A 25,362-nucleotide genomic window follows, 5' to 3' on the forward strand; every position below is an offset into this window, starting at 1 on the left:
CGCTCTTAGAAAAGGTTCTCTTCGAATATTGCCAACAGGTCGCTCTGGAAATTCATGTCGATGGTTGCTGCCATCTGGGGGAAAAGCAGCAAAAAAAGAAAGAATAAAAAAGGGTGAAAAGGGTTATTTGGGGTCGCGACAGCATCGGGATTTGGCGTCGCGGTTCGAAACGGCGCCGGCGCGAGCGCGTCCGCGCGGAGCCGCTTTGCCGCCCGCCCGAGCCGTCCCCTCTCCCGAGGAGCCCGCGGCGCCGCGCTCACCGCTTCTCTGCGCCGCCGCTCCTGCTCCCGCTTCCTGGCCATCTCCCTCTGCTGATCCAGCATGGACTGCGAGGGCTGCGCCTGCGAGCTCTGCGCCTGCGGCGCCGAGGCGGCCGCCGCCACGGGCTGCTGCTGCTGCTGCGGCTGCTGCTGCTGCTGCTGTTGCTGCTGCTGCTGTTGCTGCTGCTGCTGCTGTTGCTGCTGCTGCTGCTCCTGGCGCCGCCGGACTTCTTCGTGCACCCGGCGAGCCTGCTCCATGGCGTCCTCGTCGTCGCGGCTCCTGCCAACGTCACGGCGGCCGTCAGCCGGGGACGCTCGGCGCGGCCGGTTGCACCCAACGTGGCTGCGCCCAACTTCGGTGCGCCCAATTCGGCTGCGCCGACTTGGCGGCACCCAACTCGGCTGCGTCCGCCGTGGCTGCACCCAGCCTGGCTGCACCCGACTTGGCTGCACTGACTTGGCCCCATCTGACGTGGCTGCACCCAAATCTGGCTGCACCAACTTGGCTGCACCCAACGTAGCTGCGCCCGATCTGGTCAAGCCGTGTTTTGAGACCGCCGTAGGGCATAAAAGCGGCAATGGGCTCACCGGGGACAGAGGGAAGGGCTTGCCGGTGGAGCACACCTCCCCGAGCCTCGTGAGATCGAGGTAGCACCCCAAAGATTCACGAAGCACCCCAAAAATGTATGCAGCACCCCTAAGACTCGTGCACCACCGCAAAAATTGTGTAGCACCCCAAAAATTTGTGCAATGCCCCCAACGACTTGTCTAGCACGCCAGAAATTTGGGTAGCGCTCCCAAGACTGGCGTAGCACCCAAGGGTTTGCACAGCACTGAAGAACCGAGGGAGACACCCCGGAAGGCCGGGTGCCGCGGCGCTCTCACCTCATCCTCTCCTGCTCCCGCCGCAGACGCTCCTTCTCCCGCTCCACCTGCTCCGCCTGGGCTTTCAGAGCCTTCTCGCGCTCCTCCTTCTCCCGCGCCGCCCGCTTGAACTGCTCAAAGCTGTCGCTGGAGGACTTAGCCGTGGAGGACGGCGTGGTGGGGTGCTTCTGCACCAAGCTCGCCCACGAGCCCATGTTTTTAATCTTAAGGTCCTGTGGAGCAGAAGGAGGCGTTTTTAGGGTGCTTCCTGCCCCAATGCCATGGGAGAAGAGGGCTGCAAAGGTGACCCGGGTCCTTGCCGCAGCAGAGTCCTTGGCAACAGGGCACACTGGAGGTGCTGGTGGGGCTGGATGTGGCCATGGAGCTGGAGGCAGCCGGGGGGCTGGAAGTGGCTGTGGGAGAAGCTGAAGAATGCTTGGGGCTGGAGATAGCTATTGGAAGGGCTAGAGGTGCCCATGGGACCAGAGATGGGTATGGAAGGCGCTGGACATGTCTCCAGGGATGAGGATGGCTGCAAAAGGCTGGAGATAGGTAGAAAAGGGCAGGAATTGTCTCCAAGATTGGAAACGGCCGCAAAAGGGACTGGAGATGGTCTCCAGGACTAGAAATAGATGCAAAAGGGGTTGGAGAGAGGTGTGAAAAGGACTAGAGACATCTCCAAGACTGGAGATGTCCACAAAAGGGGTTGGAGATGTCTCCAACACTAGAGGTAGATGCAAGAGGGACTAGACATGTCTCCAAGGCTGGAGACAGCCGCACAAGGGGCTGGAAATGGCTGCAGAAGGCGCTGGAGATGCCACCAGGGCTGGGGACAGCTGGGGAAGGGGTTGGAGACGCCTCCAGGCCGGAGACAGCTGGCGCAGTGGGCCTGGCCCTCGGCCCAGACGTTTCGCCGGCGCCCTCCTCCCAAATCCGCCCGCTCGACCCTTGGCGTGGCGAAGCCTCACCTTTTTGGGGGCGACGGGCGTTTTGGGCTCCTGTTTTTGCCTGTCCTTGTCCTGCCCGCCGGGAGGCGGCGGCGGCGGCGGCGCCACCGGCGGCGTCTGCTCGGGTGGCCTAATGACGGGCCGCCCGCCGTCCAGCGGCTTCATCTCCGCTCCTGCAAGGGCGAACGGCGGCGGTGAGAGAAGCCCGGCGGGAGCTTCCGAGGGTGCTGCGAGGGGGTGGTAGAGCCGGAAGGTTCCCCCCCCTTCCCCAATCCCAGTCGGCCTTTTCAGCTCCGGCACTTACTCGGCTGGCCGTGCGCCGGCGCCTTGACGCCCTCGGGGTGTTTCGGCGGCTCCGGCCGCAACGGCGGGCTGAAGGCTTCGGTGCGGACGGCGGGCGAGTGCATCTTCTCCTCCTTGGCCGCCAGCGGCTGCGACTGCACGACAGAGGCGGCCCTCAGCTCCTGCCACGGCAGCAAGCGTCACGGCGGCGGGGGGACACGCCGCCGCCACCGCCGCCGCCGCTTCCCCTCCCCATCCCGCCCGCCGCGGCGGAACGAACCGCTTCGCCGAGAGCTTTCGCGGCCGGGGCGGCAGCCGGCCCGGCTTTACCTGTTTTTTGGGCTGGATGCTCGGCTGGGGTGGCGACTGGTGGACCAAACCCTGGAACGGCGGCATCTGTGGGGAATGCATCATGAGAGGGGAAGGGGCTTCCCTCAAGTGACCTGCAACAGTTCGGCACCAGTCAGTTCCAGCGGCAGCGGCGGCCGGCTCGCCGGCCGGCTCGCCCCCGCCGCCAACGCCGGGCTCCGTCCGCCGCCGGCGAGCGAGTTCGCGCTGGAGCTAAAGGCAAAGGCGCCCGGCGCAGAGGCGGCGCCGAGCGGCGTTAAAAAATCAAAATAATTAAAAAATAATAATGATAAAAAAAAAGCGCCGGCGGGCGCCCGACGCTTTTTCTTCCGCGGGGAAACGGCGCCGAGCGGAGCCGGCGGCTTTCGCGCCCTCTTCTCCCCCCTCCGAGTGACTCCGAGACGGTCGCCGGTCGAGCGACGAGGAGGCGAAGCGGCGCCCGCCGGAGCCCGGCGCCCGCCCGCCCGCCCGCGCGCGAGACGCTCGGCACAAAGACCCCCACGGAGCCGAGCTCTCCGGGCGAGAGCAGCGAAACGGCGGGCGAGAGGCCTCCGGCGCGGCGCCGGGCGACGCTCGGCGGGCCGCTTCCTCCCTCCGGCTAAGCGGCGATTCCTCGCGGCGGGTCGAGAGGAGCCAAATCCCGGCTCGGAGAAAACGGGCCGGAGACGTGTCCCCGCGCGCACGCGCGACGGTTTTTAAGAGGCGGCGGAGGCGCCGCCAATGTTTCACCGCCCAGCTCGCGCAGCTCCTCCGCTTCCGAACGGCACCGGCTGAGCCGGAGCCAAGCCGAGCCGAGCCGAGGGCGCCGCGCCGCCTTCCCCGAGCCGCGCGCGCGAGGCGAAGCTCTCGGCCCGTCTCGCCACGGCGGCGGAGCCGGCGCTCGGCCCCGCTCGAGGAAGCCGCAGCGGCGGCAGTGGTCGGGCCGGGCCGGGCCGGGCCGGGCCGGGGTTGGGGGGGGAGTCTCACTCCGAGCCCGGCACCCGTCTTCCGCCGCGGCCGCTCCGCGGGGCCGAGCTGCGACGCCAAGGGGCAGATGGGGGCGTGTGGGGAGGGCAAAAAAAAGAAAGAAAAAAAAAAGGGAGGGGGGAGGACGGGGAAAAGGGGAAGGGGGAGAAAAACAACCCACCCGCGCGGCAGCCCGACCCATCCCGTACCCCTAATGTACGTCGCTTAAACCGGTCAGACTCTACCGCCGGCCCCACTGCACCGCTCACCGGTCGAGTAGGGATCGGGCTTATGGTGCCGGGGCGACGGGTGGTGCTGGATGACTTGCTGGGGCTTCGCCGGCTGCGGCGGGGGCTGCGGCTGGGGCTGCGGCGGGGGCGGGTGCTGCTGCGGCGGGGGTTGCGGCTGGGGCATGTGGGGAGGGAAGGGCAGGGGCTGCATGTGCATGGGCCGCTGCTGGGGCGGGTGCTGCAGCTGGGGCACGGCGGGATGCGCCGGCGGCTGCAGGGGCGCCGGCGGCTGCGACTGGACCTTCACTGAAGGGAGAAGCGGAGTCTGCGGCTGCACTTTCTGCAGCTGCTGCAGGTAGATCTGCATCTGGCTGGCGCTCAGAGGCAGGCTGTGGTGAGGCGCCGGCGGGTCCTCGTCCTCCAGCAGCACCTGGGGCGGCTGGGGCAGCGGCGGCTGCGGGAGCAGGGGCTGCTGGCTCAGGGCGGGCGAGACGGCCGGCGGACGCGGCGCCTTCGGGGGCAGCGCGGCGGCTCGGTTGCTGGGCCTCGAGGGCTGCTGCGGCAGAGCGTTGTGCAAAGCTGGCGAGAGAGGCAAAGGAGACGGTGAAGCCGCGGCCCTGGCAAGAAGGCGGCAGCCGCCGCCGCCGCACAATTCCCTCCCACCCACGGCAGCACCCACGCCAGGGCGTCAAAGCCCCCGGCGGCGACGGCCACGGCGCGGCTTCGGCGGGGGGCTCACCTGGCGGCGAGACCACGGCGTGTTGGTTGAGGTGGGGAGGAGTGCTGTGCTCGGGCGCCTGGGGCAGGTGGGGCGGCAGCTCCGGCTGGGGTAGGTGCAGGATGGGCTGGGCGAAATGCGTCATGGTGTCGAACATGGTGCCCGGGAGCGGGTGCTCCAGCACGGGCACTTGGGCGGGCACAAAAGGCGGCGGCGGCGGCGAGGACTTGAGCGCCGGGGGCGGCGGCGGCGCTTGCGGCGGCACGGGCGCCGCCGGCGGTTGGGGCTGCAGCGGTTGCAACTGCTGCGGCGGCTGTTGCGGCGCCGACGGCGGCGGCTGCGGCTGTTGCTGCTGTGGCGGCGGCTGCTGCTGCGGCGGCTGTTGCGGCGGCGGCGGCTGCTGCTGCGGCGGCGGCTGCTGCTGCTGCACCTGCTGATGGTGGTGATGGTGATGCTGAGGAAGAGCAAACGGCGCCCGTTACCGCCACGGCAGCTCGGCGGGCTCGCGAGCCCCTCCGCCCCCATTCCCCGGCACGTCCCCGCTTCCTACCTTTTTGGGTTCCCGCCCGGAATGCCCCTTCTTCTTGGCTTTCGGCGCCAGCTCTGCAAAGACAAGAGGCGACAGAGCAAACGTTAGCGGCCGCCCGGCGCCCACAACGTTCCTTCCCCCGCCGGCGCCGAAAACGATGCCGCTTTCACGCCTCGCCCAAGGGACAAGGCGCTGGCGAGGCCCGGAGCCGGGACGGCGGCGCCGGCGCCGAGCGAGAACGTTTCCTGCCCCCGGCCTCAGGCCGACATCGCGCTTCCAACAGCCTTTAAAAACAAAAGCAGCAGCAACAACAACAAAAAAAAGCCATCGCAGGCCCCGCTCGGAGCGGTAAAGAGGAGCACGAGGGACTTGGCAAAGAAGCCCGACGTTCAAAATAAACAAGCAAATAAATAAATAAACCCGGCCGCCCTGCCGAGCCCAAAGCCCCGCGGGTCAGCGTCCTGCGCCAGCTCCCTTTCGCCGCCAAGATTATTTTTAAGGCACGAGCTAAGTTTGGGGACGCCCGGCAAGTTCCCAGGCTTTCTCCTCTGCCAAGAAGCGGCGGAGCGACGAAAACGCGCCGTCCCGTAGCAGGCCGCCTCCCTTCTATCCCTCCCAAATAAAAATTCCTCTGCGGCAAATCCCAGGCGACGAGCCATCGTTATTTCAAGCGTGCTCCGGGCAGCGAAAAGGGGCATTTGGAGGCGGCGGCCCCTCGGCGAACGGCTCGAAACGCGGAGCCCGCTCCGCTCACGTTCCTCCGGCCGGGAAAACAAAAATATTCCCGTGGACGGCGTCAGGCGGGAAAGCAGGCGAGAGCTGCTCCGGCGAGGATCCGCCGATTCCCGAGGCTCGGCGGAGCCCAGCCTAATTGCAATTAAATATCCCGGTCGCCGCAAGCGTTTCGCCCCTCTTGCTTCCGCTCCGCCGCGTGTCCAAAGCCGACCGCGAGCACGCGGCGGGCTTGAACCTCCCGCAGAGCAACGCTCGCAGGTCCGGCAGCCGTAAAAAGATTTCCCCCGAATTTCCCCCAAAATTATACCGGCGTCCCAGCTCTGCCACGTTTTTTTTTCTTATCAAGGGAAACGGCCCCATCTCAGGAGTTTGCAAAGGCCCCAAAACGGCTCCAGATGAGCCGCGTGAAGCCACAAATAAGGTAAAAAAAAAAGCCGGGGAAGTTTGGAGCTGCGAGTCGTGGGAGAAATGCTTGGAATAGCGGCTCCGGCTGCAAAGCCAAAGTAAAGCTCCAAGGTCCCGCCGGGGTCAAGGCTGGAGTTTTTCAAGACTTGGGAAAGGGGGGAAAAAAAAACAACAAAAAAAAAAACCCCAAAGCAAGCAGAATGTGAGTTAAGGCGAGATTTTAACGGCATTTTTCCCTCCTGGGGTGTGCGACGGCTTTTCCTAACCAAAGGTGACTTTCTGCAGCTGATAAAAGTGAAGTGAAACGAGCGTTTACCCCGGGCAGGGAGGAGGGGAATAAAAAACACGGTTGGAGAGAACGGCGGTTCCAGCTTCCGGCCGCTGCAAAAACTACGGCAGCGAATCTGCCAGCAAATATTTGCTTGCAAGCAGAAAAAACTCTTCGATTCCGATGGGAAAAGCCCCTCGACGAAGCCTCGAGCGCGGCTGGAGGAAAGCGGGCGGCCGGCGCCGCCGGCGGACGAGAAAAAGGGAATTATCACGGCTTTGAGGACGGAGACGGCGTCGGGCTCCCGCCGCGCTCAGCCGCCTTCTCCGTTCGCCCGCTGCAAAGTCCCTCGAAGCCGTGGGGAAGCAAAAAAAAAAAAAAAAAAAAAAAAAAACCACTCTACGGTGTTTCTCTTTCCCCCTCCTCCCCCGTGAATTTTTTTCACCCTAAATATCCTCACTCCCACCCACGCTCACCCAGAATAGCAGAAGGATACAAGACCGTTAGGCTAGTGGCAAATCTCGGCGGTAAATTATTTGCTTAAAACTATGATTCTGGGATAATATAGAAGATGCGTTTCTCCGCAGTGAGCCCAACACTTTTCATTTTTGCTCTTTGGAAGAAAAGAATATAAAACGTATGCAGTTCCTCGGGCGGTTTTGCAAAAGGCAGATAGTGGTTATGGTATTGTTAAAGCCAAAGAAAGAAAAAGAAAAAAAATGCAGGTAAAAGGCAAGAAATCAAACAGCTCTGCAGAGAGGAATTCCGTGCAGCAGAGCAAATGCTAACCTAAATAAAACGGGATCAAAAAAAACAGGCGCAAAACAGCCCGTTCCTCGTCAAGATTCCTTCCAGCGCTGCACGAGCGACCGCCAGATTTACTGCAGAGCCCCGCCAAGACCCTCAAAAATCATGGGGGAGCCGCCAAGCCCTGCGAAAAGCCCCCCAAAATCGTGGGGAAGCTGCAGAGCCCTATGAAAAGCTCCCTAAAATCATGGGAAAGGTGGAAATCATGGAAAAGCCCCCCCCTCCAAAAAAAGAGCGGAAGACCCTGCCCCCGTCCCGTCCCGACGACGCTCAGCCGGGGGAACGTGCGGCTCGGCCGTCCCGCGCGTTTACAGTGGACACGGAAGGCGGGGAAAGGAAAAACCCGGAGCTCCTCACATTGAAAAAAAAAAAATCACTAAAATAAAATAACGCGTTGAGCAAATCGAGAGCATCTCTGGCGCCGGGAGCAAGCCGCATCTGTGTGCAAGGCAGGGAGCTTAAAACCACAGGCGTTTTATCTCCGTGCCAAGCAAACCGCCTTTTCCCGTACTCAACCGTGGATAAAAAGTTGCAATTCCTAAAGGTGAACTCTCCCTACAGAGCAATTTTGGAAGAAAAGCAAAATCGGGGCCCTCCGAAACCGTCCGTCAAACCGAAGTTAAGGTTTTCAGGGCTTTGCCATCGTTCTCGCGGCCCCGCGATTCCTTCTTTTCTGGGAATTCCCAGGGAACAGCTCAAGCTGGAAAAGCCGAGAACGTAGCCGAGAAAACCAAAACGCGTCGAGAGAAAGCGGATCAAAAGCAACGTTATCGCCGCTTTAAAACCGCGAGCGGCCGTCGGTTGGGCCAAAGCTGCAGGGTGATGTGTTTAATCAGCTTTTGTTTGCAGCGACGTTACGGTCAAACCCGTTTTCTTCATCCCAGGAGCAAAGATTGACAGTCTGCTTTTTGGGCAGCATTTGGCTAGGGAACGGGTATTCTGCAATCATTTCAGTTCCTTCTAAAAAACACCAATTTTGGAGTTTGCGGCTCGGCGAAGTTAATGCCGCGCCGCCGCAGCCCAGATCGAAACCGGGACGGACGGCGGCTCGCGAAACGCGGACGCGTCGCCGCGACGCTAGGGAGAGTCGTAGGGCGCGAAAACCAAGCGAGGGGCTCGGAGGGATGGCGCGGCCCTTCCCAAAATCCGCGCGTGCCTGCGAAGAGGCGCGGAGGGGAGAAAGAGCAGAGAACGGGTGATTTTTGTTGGGGAAAAAAAAGCTTTTCACAGAAGCCTTGGAAGGTCCAAATCTTTGTTGGCTCTTTGAGATTAAAATGGGAAAGCAGAAAATAAATTAGTTGCCCCTAACTGATCAAACCCGAGTTCCTTAGGGGGAAAAAAAAACCAGATTTCTAATAAAAAGGCATAAAGCAGGCAAAAGCATGCACGTTGTGCTGCCAGACAGCACGCCGCGGAGCGATCCCGGGCAAACACATCTGTAAAACCAGGAGCGTTTACGGGAAGCGACAAAGCCTGGCTGCTGCTTCGCTGATCGGAAAACGCCACGCGGGGAACGCTGGCGAGTGGTTTCATAGGCAAGAGCAAGGCTTCACGAGAACGTGAGGGCGAACTCATCGAAGGCCAAATCACGCAAGACCAAGGTCGGTACTCGCGAAAAACCGAATGGCTACGCGGAGCAGACGCCGCCCCGCAAGGTTCTCCTACTTTTTCCAAGAAATTCTTGCCCGGTGCCTTAAAAAGAAGAAAGAAAAAAAGGTTTTATACGCCAATGCACATCTCAGCTTTTCCCCACCACGCTGCTCTGGCGGTTCCCGGTGAGAACGCTGTAGACCTTCTCCGAGGAAAACACAGTAGCTTGCTAAAAACACAGATCTAGGTCATTAGGCAGACAAAGAGCTACGTCGGCACGTGCCCGAGTTTGGCTCCCGCGCCCAACTTAAGGAAAGGAAAGTTCAGGAAAAGAACCTCTCGCAGCGCCCGTGAAATGCCAGAGACAACACCGCTACTGCCAAGCTGCATGCAGAGAGGGCCCAAACCGGGCCAAGGTGCAGCAGCTACGCCGGGTGCACGGTTGGAATTACAAAGACAAAAAAAATTAAAGACCAAGCCGGTAATGAAAACATATTTATTTATACAGAAAACAGGTAAAGGACTGAGTCTTTAAATAAGCCGTATCTAACCTGTTTCTGAATCTTCGCTGTCGGAGGAGCTGGACTCGCTGGTGCTCTCCGATTCTGAGGAGGAGAACCCCTTCATTTTAGAGGAACCAGCAATTACGTCCACTTTCTCTGCTGCAACAAGATAACAGGACATCATCAACGGACACCAAAAACTAAGCCGGCGTCTTACCTCGTGCTCTGTGCCCTCCTCCCCTACCAATGCCACGTCCAGGAGCGGACCGGAGGCCGTGCGGACGCAGCACTCGCCAATGCAAGCCCACTGATGGGCAAACCCTTCTCCCAATCTCTGCCCTTCTTCCCAACGCTGATGTGTACCAGCTAGGCCACAAATAGGGCTGAAAATTCACTTTTTAGCCTCATTATTTCTTAGCTCCATCAGCTTCCTGGTTCAGCTCGGCATTTGAGGCAGTGAAATAGTAGGGAACTGCCTTTTTTCTTTTTTAAAAGCAGAATAAATGTAATAGGTCTAAACTAGAATAAAAATGTGCAGCTACGGCCCAAGAGCTGCTAAGGCCACTAGCACTGTCATACCTTTTCATGACTTGCTGAACTAAACTGAAATTGGGATCAGGTGTATAAGCATAAAAACTTGCTAGAGTTGCCCAGGCTTGTTCCCCATTTAGATTTATCCCGTGCAGTAACCATTAAAGCTTGGCCAACGGGCAGCGCAGAGGTTCCTCTCAAATCCCTATTTGCTGCCTCATCGTTCAGGGAAACATATCATATAGGTAAAAAAAAAAAAAAAATGCTTATCGGTTCTTTGCTCACAAATTATATTAATATATATATTAAAAAGTGGCAAAAAAAAAAAAAAAACTTCTAATTCCTAAAGCCTGCGGAGAGGAAGGACCACGTAGCGAGTCTCTCAGCCCGGAGCCCACAAAACTCAAACGCAAACCCTCATGCAGCGGCATCCCAGGTTGGTGCGGAAGCACTTTGTGGGCGAGCGAAACCATCTTTGCCCTCCGCCGCCTCGCCGCCGGATTAAAGCCCAGCGGCAGGATTTAATACGCACACGGCTGGGTCATGAAAGCGTTTTGCTAGACAAGGAGGAGCTGTGAAATCCTCTCTGGCCCTGAACGAGGATATAAAACAGCTAAAATATTGCTACGTGCCCCCTATTCCTTTCCACGTGCTGGGAATAGAGCACCGGAACACGTGGAAAGCTGCTTCGAGGATGAACGGTACCTTGAGGTTTCCGCTTCTTCCGTAAACACGACGTTACATATCTCTCCAGCTCCCGTAACGTGGATGGTTTTAACGTCTCAAAGTCAATCTCAATCTCATCTGGATTGGAGTTTTTAAGCGAGGGTTCTCTCGACTGGATGATATGGACAACTCGGCCCAGTTTTTCACCGGGGAGTTTATTAATGTCCAGGCTCAGCTGCCTCTTCTCCTCATAGGACATGGGCTTGCACTTCTCCTCCTCCTCAGACTCGTAGGCTGGAGGGGGCTTGCTGTTCTTCACCGTCACAGGCTCCTTCTTGCTACTTAAGAATAATTATGAAGAGATTATTACAGTAGCTGCTCAGTTCTCACGTCTCAAACGTTAACGCCGCCGCTGCCGTATTTCAGAAACTGCTGCTACCGCGGAGAGAATAACCTGGGCGCCCGGGGCGAAGCGGCAGCCGCTAGAGGTAGGGGCGAGCGAGGCAACACCCAGCACGCGTGAAGAACGTCCGCAAGAAGGAAAAACAGCTCGGCCTGGCTTTAGCATCGCGGCTGCGCTCGGAGCATTTCAAAACCGCCTGGCAAGAACAGCGGTAGCTGTGCTTGCAAGTTTATCCGAGGGAGAGAGAAAAACTAAACAAAAAAAAACCTCTCGCAGTCTCAAGCGGATTCGAAGCCCACCCGTGCTAACGCACTTAACGTTTAAGTGATGTGGTGAGGCCCGGGGACAGAGGCGAGCTCCGAGGAGATCTCGCTGCAGGTTTGCGCCGCTCGCTTCCCCTGTCCTTAATTTTGTCTCATCACAGCTAAATAGGCCAAGCAACTGCTCTTTGCCTTGGAGTTAAACACTAAAATGCTACAGCCCCTTCAAGCGAGCAGCCGGCGAGCAGCTGACGCTCAGTTCTCAGCATCTTACCTCCTAATTCAAGACCTGAAGCTCCGAGAAAAGGAAGGGGTAAAAGAAATAGCGAATGCAACGGGGACAGGGCTGACCTGGAGGTACTGCTGTTGCTGTTACTTTTCTTAGTCTTCTTGGACGGTGGCTCCTTGGCTTTGCTTTTCTTGCTGTCTTCCAGTTCCTCCTTCTTTTTGTGCTTCTCCTTCTTCTTTTCCTTCTTGTCTTTCTCCTTTTTCTTTGGTTTGTTCTGCTGGGGCTGTGACAGGGCTGCAAGCTGTTCATGCACTGCTTTAAGCTGAGAGGCAGACATACAAAGATCAAGATACTTTTGCCCAGCACCTCCTCCTCTTCCATATTAATTACCTTTCTCTCTGATGCTTTTCTCCTTTTATTTTTTTGTACTACCTATGCTTTCTTATCTGTTAATATTAGGCCTGTTTTTCCAGCTTTTCCGCATACCGTGACTTTTGGGTATTTAAGTGTCTGGACCAAACTCTTCATAAAAGAGTCTGGCACTGTACTTCTCCCCGTTAATTGCAGAAGGAGGTTGCTCGCTTCCTCAGCACCAGTCATGCTTTACTTACTAGTACTAACAACGTCATGAGCTGGAAGGCCACAGGGGGCTCGGAAGCGAGGCTCCACATTCTTGAATTCTTGTGATTATGGAACATTTTGGGTGTCCTAAATGAGTCTGGAAGGACCGTTCTGGAAAGCACCAATCCCTTAGTGCTCTGCTAGCCCTTTACGACTGAAGGTTTTATAGCGCTTTACAGCTGACGCTCATTATTTTTACAACGAGGCTTTGAGCCAAATAGAGCAAATTGCCCAAGGCCCTCGAGCGTGAGACCAATCCCTCAAGACGGACACGTTACCTGTTCCTGGAGTTCTGCTAACCGCTGAGCTCGCTCTTCCTCAGAGTCATCCGACGAGCTGTCGCTGTCGGACGAGCTATCGCTGCTGCTATCGCTAGACGAAGGGGGAGCCACCTTGGTCGGAGGTGGCACCACCACGGGAGAAGAGGCCGGAATCACAGGTTCTTCTGGTTCGTCTGGCATTTTAGCAAAGCGCATCTCAAACACGTCCTGCAAATACATTGGAAAAATAACGCAGGGTTTGGCAGGGGAGCTACACTACAAACTTTAATTCTCTCTCCAGGGTGTTCCCCGAATACCTGTGGTTGCCATTCGAGCAATCAAAACGCACACGCAAGACCACGTATCACAGACAAGGCAATTTCCCTCACGCTCTACGTCTGTTTGGAGCTTTGACCACATCCAAAACAGTTTGAGGGGAAAGTTTAGAGACAGGAAAGGTAAGGCTGGTTTAAAAGCTGCATTTTTGACCTAAATAAGAAGCAAATGGCTTGCACATTCTGAGGGTTTCTATATCTGTTTCAGCAGTGTGCTCGCAGACACCTCAAAACAGGTCTTTCGAACACAGCCTGCAATTTATTCTCCTTTTCAGCCTCGACGCAGGCCGGAGCTTCCAAAGGAAATCGCCGCTGGCCTTTATCCTACTGGCATCGGGAAAACAAAAACCACCTCGGTTGCATGCAAACGCTTGTGCAAGCCGTTTCAAATTACCCTCAAGGGTGAGTCAGGGCACAAAAGTGGCCTAATTCCACAGTTATCCCACACATGAGAGTGAACTTTTACCCAAGCCTCGTATTAACATCCACTTTAGTTTAAACCTAAGATGAGCCAGATAGATAAGGAGCGAAAAAACCCACCATCAAGGATGAGATACCCGAGCTCATTTCACACCAAGCCTTACTCTCCTTGCAACCAGTCCAGCAAAACAACTGGAGGGGGAGGAAAAAAGATGATTTTGCCCCCAAACAGGCAGGCTTTCCTCTCCGAGGAACCACCTTGTCCATCCTAATCCCCTTGTGCTGGGAGAAATGCTTGGGGCGGGGGGAAAGAAAAAAAAGAAAAGTGCAATTTGTTCAGGGTGTTTGCTTCCTAAGAGGCCAGCGAGACGCAAAAACGGGCTCCGCTCGGCTGCTTTGAGTTGTTTAAAAAAATCAGGCAGTTGAGCCGGAGCTTAGCTTGTCACTCCGGGCTCTTTTTAAGAGTCAACACAGAGATGAGGAAGGTCCAGAGGGCGGTGCAGGTGGATCTTAAAGATGGGGCGAACCGCTGCCCTGGCCATTCCCAGTGCTTTCGCCCGACCGCGACGGGGGCCTCGGCAGTGTGAAAAAGCATCTGCCGCCTCTCCCAGCTGCTCGCTGGCATCCCTGCAGGCTCCGTGGAGAATCGGGACCGCGGGAACGCTCTCCTCCTCCTCCTTGGTTTTGCACGGAGTGACGCTAGAGCGGGTGAGAGCAGCCAAGGGAGGGAGAGATTGGAGCAGCGATGGGAACACGGGGGTGTTTTTTTTCCCCCGCTGCAGCCAAATTACGGGGCCGAAAATGGGGCTAAGAGCAACGGGATTCCCCAGCGGGATTTTGACGTTTAACTGTGCTGCTCCACTCCAGTCAGCTGCACGTAGAAAGGCAACGACAGAGCACAACTATATGTACAAAGGACTAGGAAAAACCAGCAAGCGATTGCGGGCAGCGACAGCCCCACCTGCTCCTGCCAAAGACGAGACAAGCTTTTCGCATCAGTCTTTGCAAAACTAACTCTCTGCCTCTCTGCAAGCTCTCAGAAGATAAACCGGACTTTCTTCTTCTGCCCGAAGGTCCAACGCTCATATAGTTGTTATTTATTTTTGCATGCCAGCTTGGATTTTCCATGTGCTGGGTGTGCGGCTCGGTGCAGGCACGGCCTGCAGACTGTAAATATTAACTGCACGCTGATGCGTATGTATTTACATAACTTCTTCAGAAGCGCTCAGCAAGTGAAAAAAACCCCGCGGTATCAAAACACAGCGTTAAACCCAAGCTGATTTGAAGCAGGCAGCGCAGTAATTCAGTCATCTCGCCAAGCAGCGTTAGGTGCTGCGCGAAAAGCGTTCGTCCGAGGAACGGGCGATGCCTTGGCGCGAGTTTCTCAACAAGGACCGCAGCGTCCGTAGGGTTTTTCCCGACGTCGGCATGTTCCCGAGCCGCTTACGTCCTTCCCTCCTTCTCAAATTAGTGCAGCTGGAGCCCCGCTAGGTTGCTTTTCTCCTTTGGGCTCTCTGCGCCTTTGCTCTTCATTTGTTAAACGGGATAATGCAACATCTGGTGGCCTGTCCTCAGCTTGTCCTCTCCAGATCATCTGTGCTGTACATATATGTAATAAAGAGGTGACCTTCAGTGTATTTAAGGTTCAGACTGGTTCCTAAGAGGAAAACTAGCAGCATCGAGGTCCCCAAAGTCCTAAGGAAGGTGGCGCAAGTGTGATTTTACTGTGCAATCTGCCTCTTCGAGAAGCGACTCCAAGCTGAAACGCTGGAGATCCGAAAGGCGTCCTTCCAGCGGTAAAGCCCTAACAGCCCCCGCAAAGGAGAGAGCTTTTGGCAGAGTTATCTCCAAGGGGAACACAAAACCGTTTCCAGAACGGCCAGATAACTCATTGAGCCGTGAGCGGGGCTAGCTCTTGAGAAACATGGTGCGTTCGTGGTGTCTAACTCACCGCCCCGGGTCCCAACTTGAATTTGCTGCCTTGTTTCCAAATCTGGACGAGATGCCATGAGCCTCCCTCACTTTTTGGTTTCTTTGTAGTCGAAAGGAGCTTTCAAGGCATTGCAGAAAAGCAACAGAGAGGTGCTATCGCTGTTTTGCAGGGTGGTCAGCAGGAGAGCGTTGTCGTTTTGGCCCCTACCCATCCACCGGAGACGCTGCCGTCGCCACCCTGAGTTGTTACAGCCGAATACACCAAGGATGATTCCTCCGGCTGCTCGTTAAAATAGATCCTTTTCTTTTAACTGGGTGGCAGACAAGGAAGGGGACTCTGAACTCCAACACGCTGAGCAAAACATCACTGCTTTTAGGCAGTATCATGGGAAAAAAATGCGTGTTTAAGCCCATTTTGTTGGGACTAGGGCTCTTGATGCACAGCCACGCAAAGAGGGTGAAAGATATTAAGCCGAGCAAGGGCAAGCGCCTAAAGTAAAGGGCTCCAACACACAGAATATGAAAACTGGCTTTATAAACGGACAAGAAAGACGTTTTCCCAATCCGCTGTTGACGCACGTCCGCGGCGCTTCTGTGCCACGTTCGAAGAGCCCGTTTTCCATCTTCGCGTTGGGAAGCAAGCTTCCCGAGCGGCTCCACGCAGCAATGCATTCCCAAGTCTGTTTGCAGCACTGACGTCCCCAAGGGAAATTGCGATTGCACTGAAAGCTAGACCAAAATAAGAAAAAGTAGCTGGGGAAAAGGGCAAGCGTCATCTTTTCCAGGCACCGACTTACCGCAGAACCCAGTGCAAAAAAAAAAAAAAAAAAAAAAAAAAAAAAAGCCTGCTGAAGGCTACTAATTCCACGTTCAGAGCAAGCGGAAACACATATTTACGCAGCCTCTATTCATTTCGGACTAAGCCAGCCCAAACCCGAGCAGTGTTTTTGTAAAAGCGTCAAGAGAAACTATCAGCACCCTGAAAATTATGATGTTTCCCGGAGGAAAACGCCATAGGAGTTGTTCCTTTCGGTACGCATCGCTCTCGCAGCTCAGACCTGCGCCCTGCATTTCCTGCCACTCAGATCCCTGCAACGTTTTTTTTTTTGCACATTCACTTTGCACACCAACGTCCAACTCCACGTCTTCCACCCTCACGTCTCGACCCAAGCAAAACAGCTGGGAGTATTTTCACGAGCTGCTATTGCCCTCTAGAAACGAGTTGCTTCACTTCAGCAGAAGGGGAAGCAATCCTGGGCAGAGCTTTTCATGAGAAGTCGGCAGTTGCCGATCCGCTCCGTTACGGTGGAGAGCTTTGCTTCCCGATGAAGACAAAACAAAATATTGTTCTGGTTTGAGACGTGCAAATATCTCGGTTCTGCAAACTCGTCAGAAGTTACTCTCGGTCACGCAAACCCTCTTCTCATTACATGCAACTGCAACACCCAGGAGCTTTCAGAAACTTGTTTTACAGAAAATCCAGAAGCGTTTTTCTCCTGTTTCTCCTTTAGAAACGCATCGCTCTACTGGTTACAAATCCAGCCCCAGGGCTATTAATGTCTAGTTTAGCCTTTGTTTTTTTGAGTCAAATGTCCTTGAATTAATAGTTTCTCCACAGCTCGCTGGTGTTTTCTGATGTAAATCAGATCCTTTCCTTGCTTTCCTTTCTGAAGGTGAAAAGCAAGCCACGCTGGTTTAATTCTGCCTTCCTAGAGCCGCAGCCCCAAAGCCTTGTCATTCAAATAGCCCTTCTGCTCCGTTCGGCTTGAGTTCATCTTTTCTTGAGCCCAGAAAAGAACTGTAAAACTTAACTGTAAAGCAAAAGAAGCTGAAAAAAAGAAAAAATCCTCACGTTGGTACTGGGCTGCCTCTGCACGCATGCTCGCTCCGTGCAAGGCTGCTGCTCCCAGCCGACACCAGTCTGCATCTTAAAAAGAAGCGAGCGGGGGGCTTTACGCCTGCGCAAGCTGAGGCCGTCGTCCAAGCGAGCCCCGCAGCAAGGCGCTGTCCTCTGCAGGCGACAAACCAGCCGAGCCCTTACGGATCGGGCATCCCACAAAATCCAGACCTGGCGCCAACCCGAACGAGACCCGAGGGCATCCCGCATCCCTTCCTCGCAGCCGAGGCACCCACAGAGACTCCTCTCCGCTGCCTCGCGCTCACTCCCGCGCAGGGCTGAAGCACTTAACTCCGACTCCTCCTGCCAGCGCAACCACAATTGACAAGGCTGGAAGTTATTAAAGTGCCACCGAGGCTCAACACGACAGGCAGGCTTATTTCTTTCCAAAATGACAATAGCAGCCACAATCCTCCGAAGGCAAAAAGAGGAAAAGGCAGGAGAAATCAGCACTGAAGTGAAACGACCACCTAGAAACACAGATAGGGAGAATCGCCGAGTCTCGATGAAGAGTCATTTGCTTTGTACGAAACGGTCGGGCCCAGCAAACAAATGCAGATGGGCAGGCAGCTCCTTGCAAAGCTCCTTTTGACAGTGCTTCTCCGGTGCTGCTAAAAGATGCTTGAATATATTCCCCCAAAAACTCAAAGATCCACTTGGAGTGAAGTTCTTCTTGCCGTTGGGAGCCTGCTTCTGCCAGGCGACGAGGGGCAGAGCGCTCTGAACTAAGGAGAAACAAGGGGACTGAGTTGCTGTTGCTGTTGGAAATACCAAAGTTTCTGTAGCTCTGTATGTGGGAAACACGTGTAGCTTATTTACCAGCTAAATCATTAATTACAAACCCTTCCCACGGTGCCAGAACAAGTGGAGAGCACAGAACTTCACTGCAAGAACGACAAAAAAGATAACCAGAATGACAACATGTAGCAGGGGATAAAATAATTATTTTCTCTCTCAGTATTTTCAGGAGGCAAGATGGTATTTGAAAGCCTCACTTTTCTTTCCCTTATCAAAAAGATTAGAAGACGAGAAAGACGCTGTTACACAAAATAGAGCGGCTGATTTAGCCTGCTCCGTCTGTTGCTTCCACAGTGATACGACAGAAGCACGTTTTTTACCGCTACCTACCAGGCTGCTTATTTTTAATAGTATTTTAAGACTACGTGGCCCTTGCACTGGAGCAATTAGTAAAGAAAGACGCAGGCGTTCACTGCAAGCAGAAGCGGGCAGGAACAAAGCGTTTCCTTACCTGCAGTTTCCGTGCCATCGCGACCACCTCGTGATCGGCAGGGTTGTATTTATAGCAATTGGAAAACATCAATCGCACATCGGCGGCGAATTCCTGAGCATCTCTGTATTCCCGGTTCTCCAGTTTAGACTAGAAAGGAGAGGGGGAAAAAAGAAAAAAGAAAGAAAAACTCACTGCTATTAACAATGCAGAGAAAATAACCCAATCGATTGAACAAATACAGCACTGCGGCACCCACGGAGTCACAGGCCTTCATATGCCCGTGTTCCTCCCCCTACAGCAGAGCAACTCATCTTTGATAAATGAAGGCCTTCAGCTGGCTAACGAAATAAGGAGTGGACCACCAGGATTCAGTATCTCCACGGTGTATTCAAAAGAGGACTACAGGCCTTTCAGGCCATCTTCACCCTACTCAGGAGACCACCTGAGCTCCAGCTCAGGTCCATCACAACCGAACAGTGATGCTCTACCGGAAGAACGGCGTTCAAGGCCAGCAACACCACCGCTGAACATCAGCGCTCCTGAACCTTGGCTCCGCGGGACCAGAACCAAGGGGAGCTAAAGCTCCGCAGGCGCTCGACACCGTTTATTAGCAGAACGAGACGTTTTGCTTTGCTCGGATTGCCTCTTTTGAAGGAAGGTCTCAGCTGTCTGTACTTGTTCTGGAAACGTGGCCTCGTTTGAGGGGGCAAGGTGCAGGGACGAAAGGAGAATCCTTTGCTGAGGGTAGGCAATGAAAGAAGACACCAGTTTCCCTCTCCTGCTTTTTACACTGGCACAGGAGACGTGATTCATCTTGCCCACTTTGCAGTATCTAGTCATCTAGCCTGCCTTTACAGCCAAAATCTGGCATCTGGAGCGCAATTCCCTCTGCCCTGCTCAGATATCCGCACTACGATGAGACAAATCTGCTCTCACGCTCTCTCCTTCAGCCTGGCTATAAAAGGAGCCTGGAGGACAAGCTGGAGTAGAGGTGCCCTTGATGGGTGACCTCCGCTCGGCAAGGCACATGGAGCTAAGAGGAGCTTCCCAAGTCAAGAATTAATCTCGCTCTCTGTCTCTGGGAAAGAGGGCTTGAATTCAAAAACAGGAAAAGGGAGAAGAAAGTTCAGCAGCTGTCCCTGCAACATCTGCCAAGGGTGATCTCAGACTTGCAGCCCTACGCGACTGAGGAGGCCATGCTGACGCCACCAGCAGCGGTTTGGGGGTCATCTGCGAGACAGCAACGCATACGCTGCAGCCAGAGCTGCACAAGACCTGCTACACCTACTGCTTGCTCATCTGCAGCGTAACTACGGCTGGCCGGCGCACAGAGAAAGCGTTTGGCACTACAGAAATCCCAGTCCGAAAATTGAGCCTCCACGTCTGACTCCTCCAAGCCATGAGAAAGTGAGCACGGAGGTCCGAAGCCAAGAAGCATCAAGCCCTCTATTTACTAACACTTGTCCGCGCCAGCTGGTGATTCACCTCGGTTTTGGCCTGAAGGAGCTGGAGACGAGGAGGGTCCTGCCTCACCGCCTCGTTCAGCGCTCTGCCTTTCTGCCAGGCTCGCCAAGAGCACAGCTGAACCTCGCACGGTTGCCAGAGGAGTAACATCTGGCCGCCGGCAACTGGAATCGGACTCACCAATTCATTGCACACAGATACGGCGTTTACTAAGGGCAGACGGGCTCATACATATGGCCGTAAGCTACGTTTGAATCAGCGAGCCAAAGCGAAGAACCTAATTACGCAAGGCTGGACCCACAAAGATCCTCTATGCACGGCCTGAAAAGCCTTTTTAGCCGCTGCTCCAAATTGTCACTTCTTTGACAGAACTGAGGGGCAGAGAAAACCTTCAACGTGGCACTGAGTCACCTTTTAGCAAAACAGTTTGTAGGCCGAAACGAAGGAAGAGCTGCAACCTTCCCTTGCTTCAGGCAGGCAGAAGACCTGGCATAACCTCAGGAAGAAGTGGGCTGAAGGAGGGGGAAAAGTCTGTTCTTTCCTCTGGTTTATAAACACAGACCTAAGCTGGGTGAATTAGGAGTCAGACTTAAGCTTTTAACAGCTTCAGTAGGCGTTCACGTCATAGCTCTAAAACTACAGATTTCTAAGCAATGAATTAGTGTTTCAAGTAAAAACATGTAACTTTTCAGTTACTTTTTAAAAATAAACAGCTCAAACTCTCCACCAGAGGGAACTTAACAGAAGACTGATTTAGACAGCCAGCTTCAGAAACACGGGCCTTTATTTTAAAAGAATAGAAAATGTTTGGTTTTAAATAAAACCCCCTGGTTAGCGTAATTCTGTGCTCACTGAGGCCATCTCCTGGGCTAGGAACATCGAGTAGAGATTTATACAGTAATGGAAAATTTCTATAAAAAGCGTGTAGCAGTCCCTAAGAGCCCTCCTGGAGAGATTGATGGGTTGTTTTTTTTTCCCCAAACGTCACGATAACAGCAGCCCAGGCAAGCAACAGAAATCGAATGTAGAAAAACCTAAGGCAAAAAGAAACAGGCTGGCAGAGGTCTGAAAACGAGCGGGGAAAAGTTCGCTTTTCCGCGTAGTCCGCTTCCCCCTCAGACCCCAACCTCCCCGCCCCACTCCTCATGTGAACCTGAGCTTACTTTGATTGTGCTCAGATCCATGGGATGCTTAATGATATCGCAATAATCATGCAGTCCCAGGGCTTCCACGTCCACAGGTTTGTAGAAGGGCCAGGCATAGGCAGCGTGCTTCTTGGCAAACATTTCTTTGATGATTCCACTGCAGTATTTTAACTGCTCCGACACTTTGCTGCTCTTTTCTACCACATGCTGCTGCGAGTCTGGAACATCCTTCTTTGGAGGCTTCACCGGGCGGCTGCTTTCCCTTCGCGGACCCAGTTTGGTGGACTTGGGTTCGGTGGGCAGGGATGATGATTCATGAATCGGGTCTATCGTTGTTGGCGTGGTGGTGTCTGCTTTCCTCTTCACTCCTTTTTTTGTCTACGATCAAGCAAAGAAATCAACATTACCAAGTCTTCAAGCCATTTGTGGTTTCGTAGCATGACAAGGATTCACCACTGCTGGTGCCTCAGAAGTCTCAGCACAGAGGTAGCGCTGAGGGGTGGGAGTTGAAAGGTTTTTCCCGTTAAGTACTGAGCTCTCTAGAAAAATATACAGGTTGGCTCCATTGTACTGGTAAAGGAGAGCCACTTTAGCAAGTCGAGATCTTTTTTCCTAAGTCACGTAAGGCTCAAATAAGCAAGGTCTCAAGAGGACCAACAGGGTTTTTCCATGCAAACGTGGGTGGAATTCATCGCGCCTAACTTTAATTGCCTGCGGAGTGCAACCTGCCTTTAAGCGGGTCACCACGGGCTCCCTTTTTCTACTGAATGGGGAGTAAGAACCGTTTTCAGAACACGAGTCTTTTGAATAAATCGTGGCTGTCGCCTTCAAAGGACAACTCCAGTGCCAAAGGAAGGGCGACCACCTGATGCAGGCCCTGCTGACACGATACGTAGTTAGATATTTAACTGCAAATCACTCACCTTCACGGGCTGAGCGGGAGTGGGAATAACAGGAGGGTGAGGCTGCATGGGCTGGGGCGCTGGGGCCGGTGGAGCGGGGGCTTGGGGCGCGGGCGGCGGAGGCGCGGGCGGCTGAGGAGGCACTATCGTCATTACTGGCGTCTGGATGATGAGGTCGGGGGTGACGGAAGGGAAGGAATGAGTCGTCTGCGCAGACTGGAGGTTTTGCGGCGGTGCCGGCGTCTGGGCTGGGGATGATGCTTGGGTCGTGTTCTGTACCGTCGACGAGCCTGGTTTGGATGTAACTGCCAAAATAAAAGAAAGCGAGCGTTGCTTTTCTCTCATCAACGTGTCTCAGTTTTAACGGGAAAACAATTAATGTTGAGCAGCGACCCCGTGCTCGCTATTTAAATAATATGGCTCCTTAATTAATACTTTGTCCCTCCTGTGCTCGAGCAGCCGGTCTGGGATACCCACTAGCCACGTTCTCCTTAATATTTTTCTAGCTTGCTAGGTGGAATGATGAAGATGGCCAGGACCTAGCTGCACCAAAACTGCTTCAGAAAAAGACCGAGGAGCAGGCCAAAGATATACTACTACTCTCTTTCCTCTATCCTCAGAAAGATTTCTCAGAGTCAGAGCAAAGAGCTGAACGCGTCTTTCGCCGTCTACCCTTTCCGCACTGCTTCTCGACTGCCATAATCGTGGGACAAACCTGGGTAGCTCCTTCCTTCAGAGACAATCTGCTGTCAAGACCAAGAGTTTCTTATTTGCTGGTCACTTAGGTCATTGCAACTGCTACGAAATCTCTCCTGTCAGCTAGAGGGTAAGTTCGTCATTAACAATTTCAAACGTGGACCCATCGTAGACCAGAGGTTTGGGCACTCAACCAGAAACTTGGAAACTTCACGTTCTGTCCTTTCAGTGATTTGCGGGGGTGGGAAAAACTATCCCTGCTCGAACTGCTGCTGCTGCTTTGACATACAAAGCTCTGAACTTTCCCAGCTTTCCAGGCAAAAGTCTTAGGAACCACCCTGCAAACAGGAATTGCGCCGTGCTTTGACAGCGCTGAGATGCACTACTTCCCTCCGGCTGTCCTTCAAGAGCGAGCTACCGGCAAAGCGAGACCATCCTAAAAGCCCCCAATTCCGGAGAAGGTTTGGGTGTTACAGGAGCCTCCTCGGTTAGAGGACAAATAAGTTTCTAAGGGTCCTTTTGAATTAAATTCAACCTGTTGCAGTAATACGAGAACGTACGAGATCACCTGGGCATCCCTGGCGCTTCACTGGGCTGCAAACTCCATTCAGCAACTTACTAAGGGAATAAACTCGGGTGTTTTCAGGCCTTACAAAGCCTCAACCGCGTGCAACCATCTCCAGAACACTTTGGAAGACTGCAAGACCCATCTGGATCTGGACCCTTCATCGTTTCTACTAGAAACCCGTGTCCTTTTGAAATAATCTCAGTAGACAATGTTTTGCAGCTGGTTCCGCGCCCGCTGCTCCCCAAGCTGTAGCAGAACTCCCCCGAACTGGCAGAGACTCCTCCGAGCGAGTTCACGGAGTGCACGTCCTCCAGCAGCATCATTCCCCACCAAACCAACGCCACGCACGTGACATCAGCAACGTTAAAACAAGGGTAGTTAGGCAGTGAATGTGCTTGCAAACGTTCCCCAGCCGTATATGGACTGCAGAGCGTGCTCAGCAGGAGCATCTCCTCCCTCCCGATTCAAGCAACGAGCTTCATCGTGGTCCTTCTCAACCTGCAAGCTGATTTAACAAGCAGACCGGAGGAAAACGATCTTGCGGGGTGTTTGACTGTATGTTCAACACCAGGCATGGGATTCCCCAGACTCCACGGTGCACGTGATGGGAGGGTTTCCAGATGAACCAGTTGCCTTGGACTCCCCTCAGGCTCAACAGAGAACCTGGTCAGTGAAGGGAGTTGAAGGGTGATGGGTTCGGATGGGGACCTACCCTTCGGAAAGGCTGTACGTGGTCAGATGGATGCACCCCAGTCCCTGTGGAGGAGAGGACAACCTATTTTTTAAGTGCCTCTCTAAACTTTGAGGAGGAACAGCTTCGCTACGGGCGATTTCATTTTATTGGCTCTAAGGGGTGCTAAAAAAGGTGATGGCCAACCATTTCCTAACCCAGGAGAGCTTCTCCCAGCACACAGCAATTTGAAAAGCAACAAGGCAATAACAGAGAAACTGGGGACACTGGCTAAAAGGTAATGACTGAAAAAAACATCTCAGATACAAGTAATCATGATTTGGTCACATCCATCCAAAAGCTAAATCGGGTTTGCTGGCATTTCAGAGGCTCGGTGCCGCAAAGCTGCGGCCTTCAGGACTCGATACACACGATTTCAATCAAAATGAGAACCAGAACTGCTCAAGAGCACAGTAAAACATTCCTAAGAACCAAACCACAGCCCTGTAATCAGGAAAGAAGCAAACACTGGTTAAGGAGCCCCACGTAGCTGAGACGGGGAAGTGAAAGCATTCCTGCAGATGCAAGTAGTGGTATTGTAGCACCCAGCAGCCCGATCCCGAGTCGGGACCCAACGGTATAGCTGTTCAAACAGACGTCAGGAAGTCACTGGCAGCTAATATACGTTAGCAGCTCAGGAAACGGAGAAAAAGAACGCAAAGGGAAGAAGACAGAACATAAAGCCAAGACAAACCAGTTCAAGATGTGCAAATGGGCGGCTTTTTGGTCAACGTATCGGACAAAAAGACGTTCTAACAATGGTCTTAATTCCCTCCTACAGAGAAAAATTGCGACCGTCAGTAATTGAGCAGAAAAGACTCAATGAATTTGGTAACTGCTTCCGTTCCGGATCTGTGCTCATGTCTGGATGATGCCAACAGAGAAATGCTTTCATTCCAACAGCAACCAAGGAGGATGTTCAACAGCAACTACTGAGGTTGGACTTTTTTTTCCCCTCCTTTTACTCAGCAGGTCCAGACAACTTAAATCCACAACCTTAAAAGAAAAGTTGGTTAAGCTCCCTGGACTGCTACTGTTGATTCTCAGTATACCTCGAAACCTCGGAGAACAGTCCGTTTTGACCGTAATGCAATCAGTCTGACGCCGAGGCTGAGCAAAGTAGCAGGGTGGACCCGAGGTTTGCAGCACAGGAGAAGGCCTGCGGAGCGCAAGCGCCCAGAAAGCCAGCGGGGACGAGCTAACCGCGTGCCTTGCCAGCGCCGCCGCCAATTCGGTTAACGGCCCTGCGTGCAGCACTTTTCATAAAGCATTGGCCTCAGTATGGCACAGTGTTTGGGTTAAGAAATGAGAATGATGCAAGATCAACATGACGCATGTTTAAATTAAGAACTGGATCTCAAAAGGAAAGTGGACATGCTTCGGATGAGGTGCCGCTGGGGTCAGTTATGGGTTCGGCCCTTTTATGAATGATCGGAAATAAAACACACAGTCGCTGTCGATGGAGGTGGCAGCTCCACCATCCAAATCTGGGGCACGGCGAAGCATTGAAGAGGAGAGCCATCTGCAGCGTTTGGTAGCTGGGGGACACGCCAATTCGCGTTTCCCCACGGCCAAACACAAACTTCTAGGCAACAAGGTCCACAAGGACCTGCAGAATGGAAGTCCCTCTCCCACGGAGTC

At 54.2% G+C, this 25,362-nt stretch overlaps 1 protein-coding gene across 6 annotated transcripts in view; it reads right to left on the reverse strand.

Annotated features, from left to right (window-relative positions):
• The window catches only part of BRD4 (bromodomain containing 4), a 72,096-nt gene continuing 46,734 nt past the window's right edge, over positions 1-25,362 (reverse strand). For 2 of the 6 annotated variants that reach the window (XM_062598439.1, XM_062598436.1), the window contains 16 exons: positions 21,749-22,032; positions 20,844-21,203; positions 18,235-18,363; positions 12,420-12,629; positions 11,643-11,842; positions 10,668-10,969; positions 9,480-9,590; positions 5,145-5,197; positions 4,616-5,048; positions 3,916-4,455; positions 2,684-2,796; positions 2,376-2,535; positions 2,093-2,244; positions 1,146-1,357; positions 261-540; positions 1-74 (listed from right to left, as the gene is read on the reverse strand). In XM_062598439.1, coding sequence (XP_062454423.1) covers positions 6-74; positions 261-540; positions 1,146-1,357; positions 2,093-2,244; positions 2,376-2,535; positions 2,684-2,796; positions 3,916-4,455; positions 4,616-5,048; positions 5,145-5,197; positions 9,480-9,590; positions 10,668-10,969; positions 11,643-11,842; positions 12,420-12,629; positions 18,235-18,363; positions 20,844-21,203; positions 21,749-22,032 — 3,608 coding nt within the window. In that variant the 3' untranslated portion in view covers positions 1-5. Of the gene's footprint in view, positions 75-260; positions 541-1,145; positions 1,358-2,092; positions 2,245-2,375; positions 2,536-2,683; positions 2,797-3,915; positions 4,456-4,615; positions 5,049-5,144; positions 5,198-9,479; positions 9,591-10,667; positions 10,970-11,642; positions 11,843-12,419; positions 12,630-18,234; positions 18,364-20,843; positions 21,204-21,748; positions 22,033-25,362 lie in introns of those variants that run through there. The other 4 variants (XM_062598437.1, XM_062598438.1, XM_062598441.1 and 1 more) reach the window with 4 other exon arrangements.

This window comes from Rhea pennata, chromosome 33, assembly GCF_028389875.1.
Source record: "Rhea pennata isolate bPtePen1 chromosome 33, bPtePen1.pri, whole genome shotgun sequence".
Taxonomy (NCBI): Eukaryota; Metazoa; Chordata; class Aves; order Rheiformes; family Rheidae; genus Rhea; species Rhea pennata.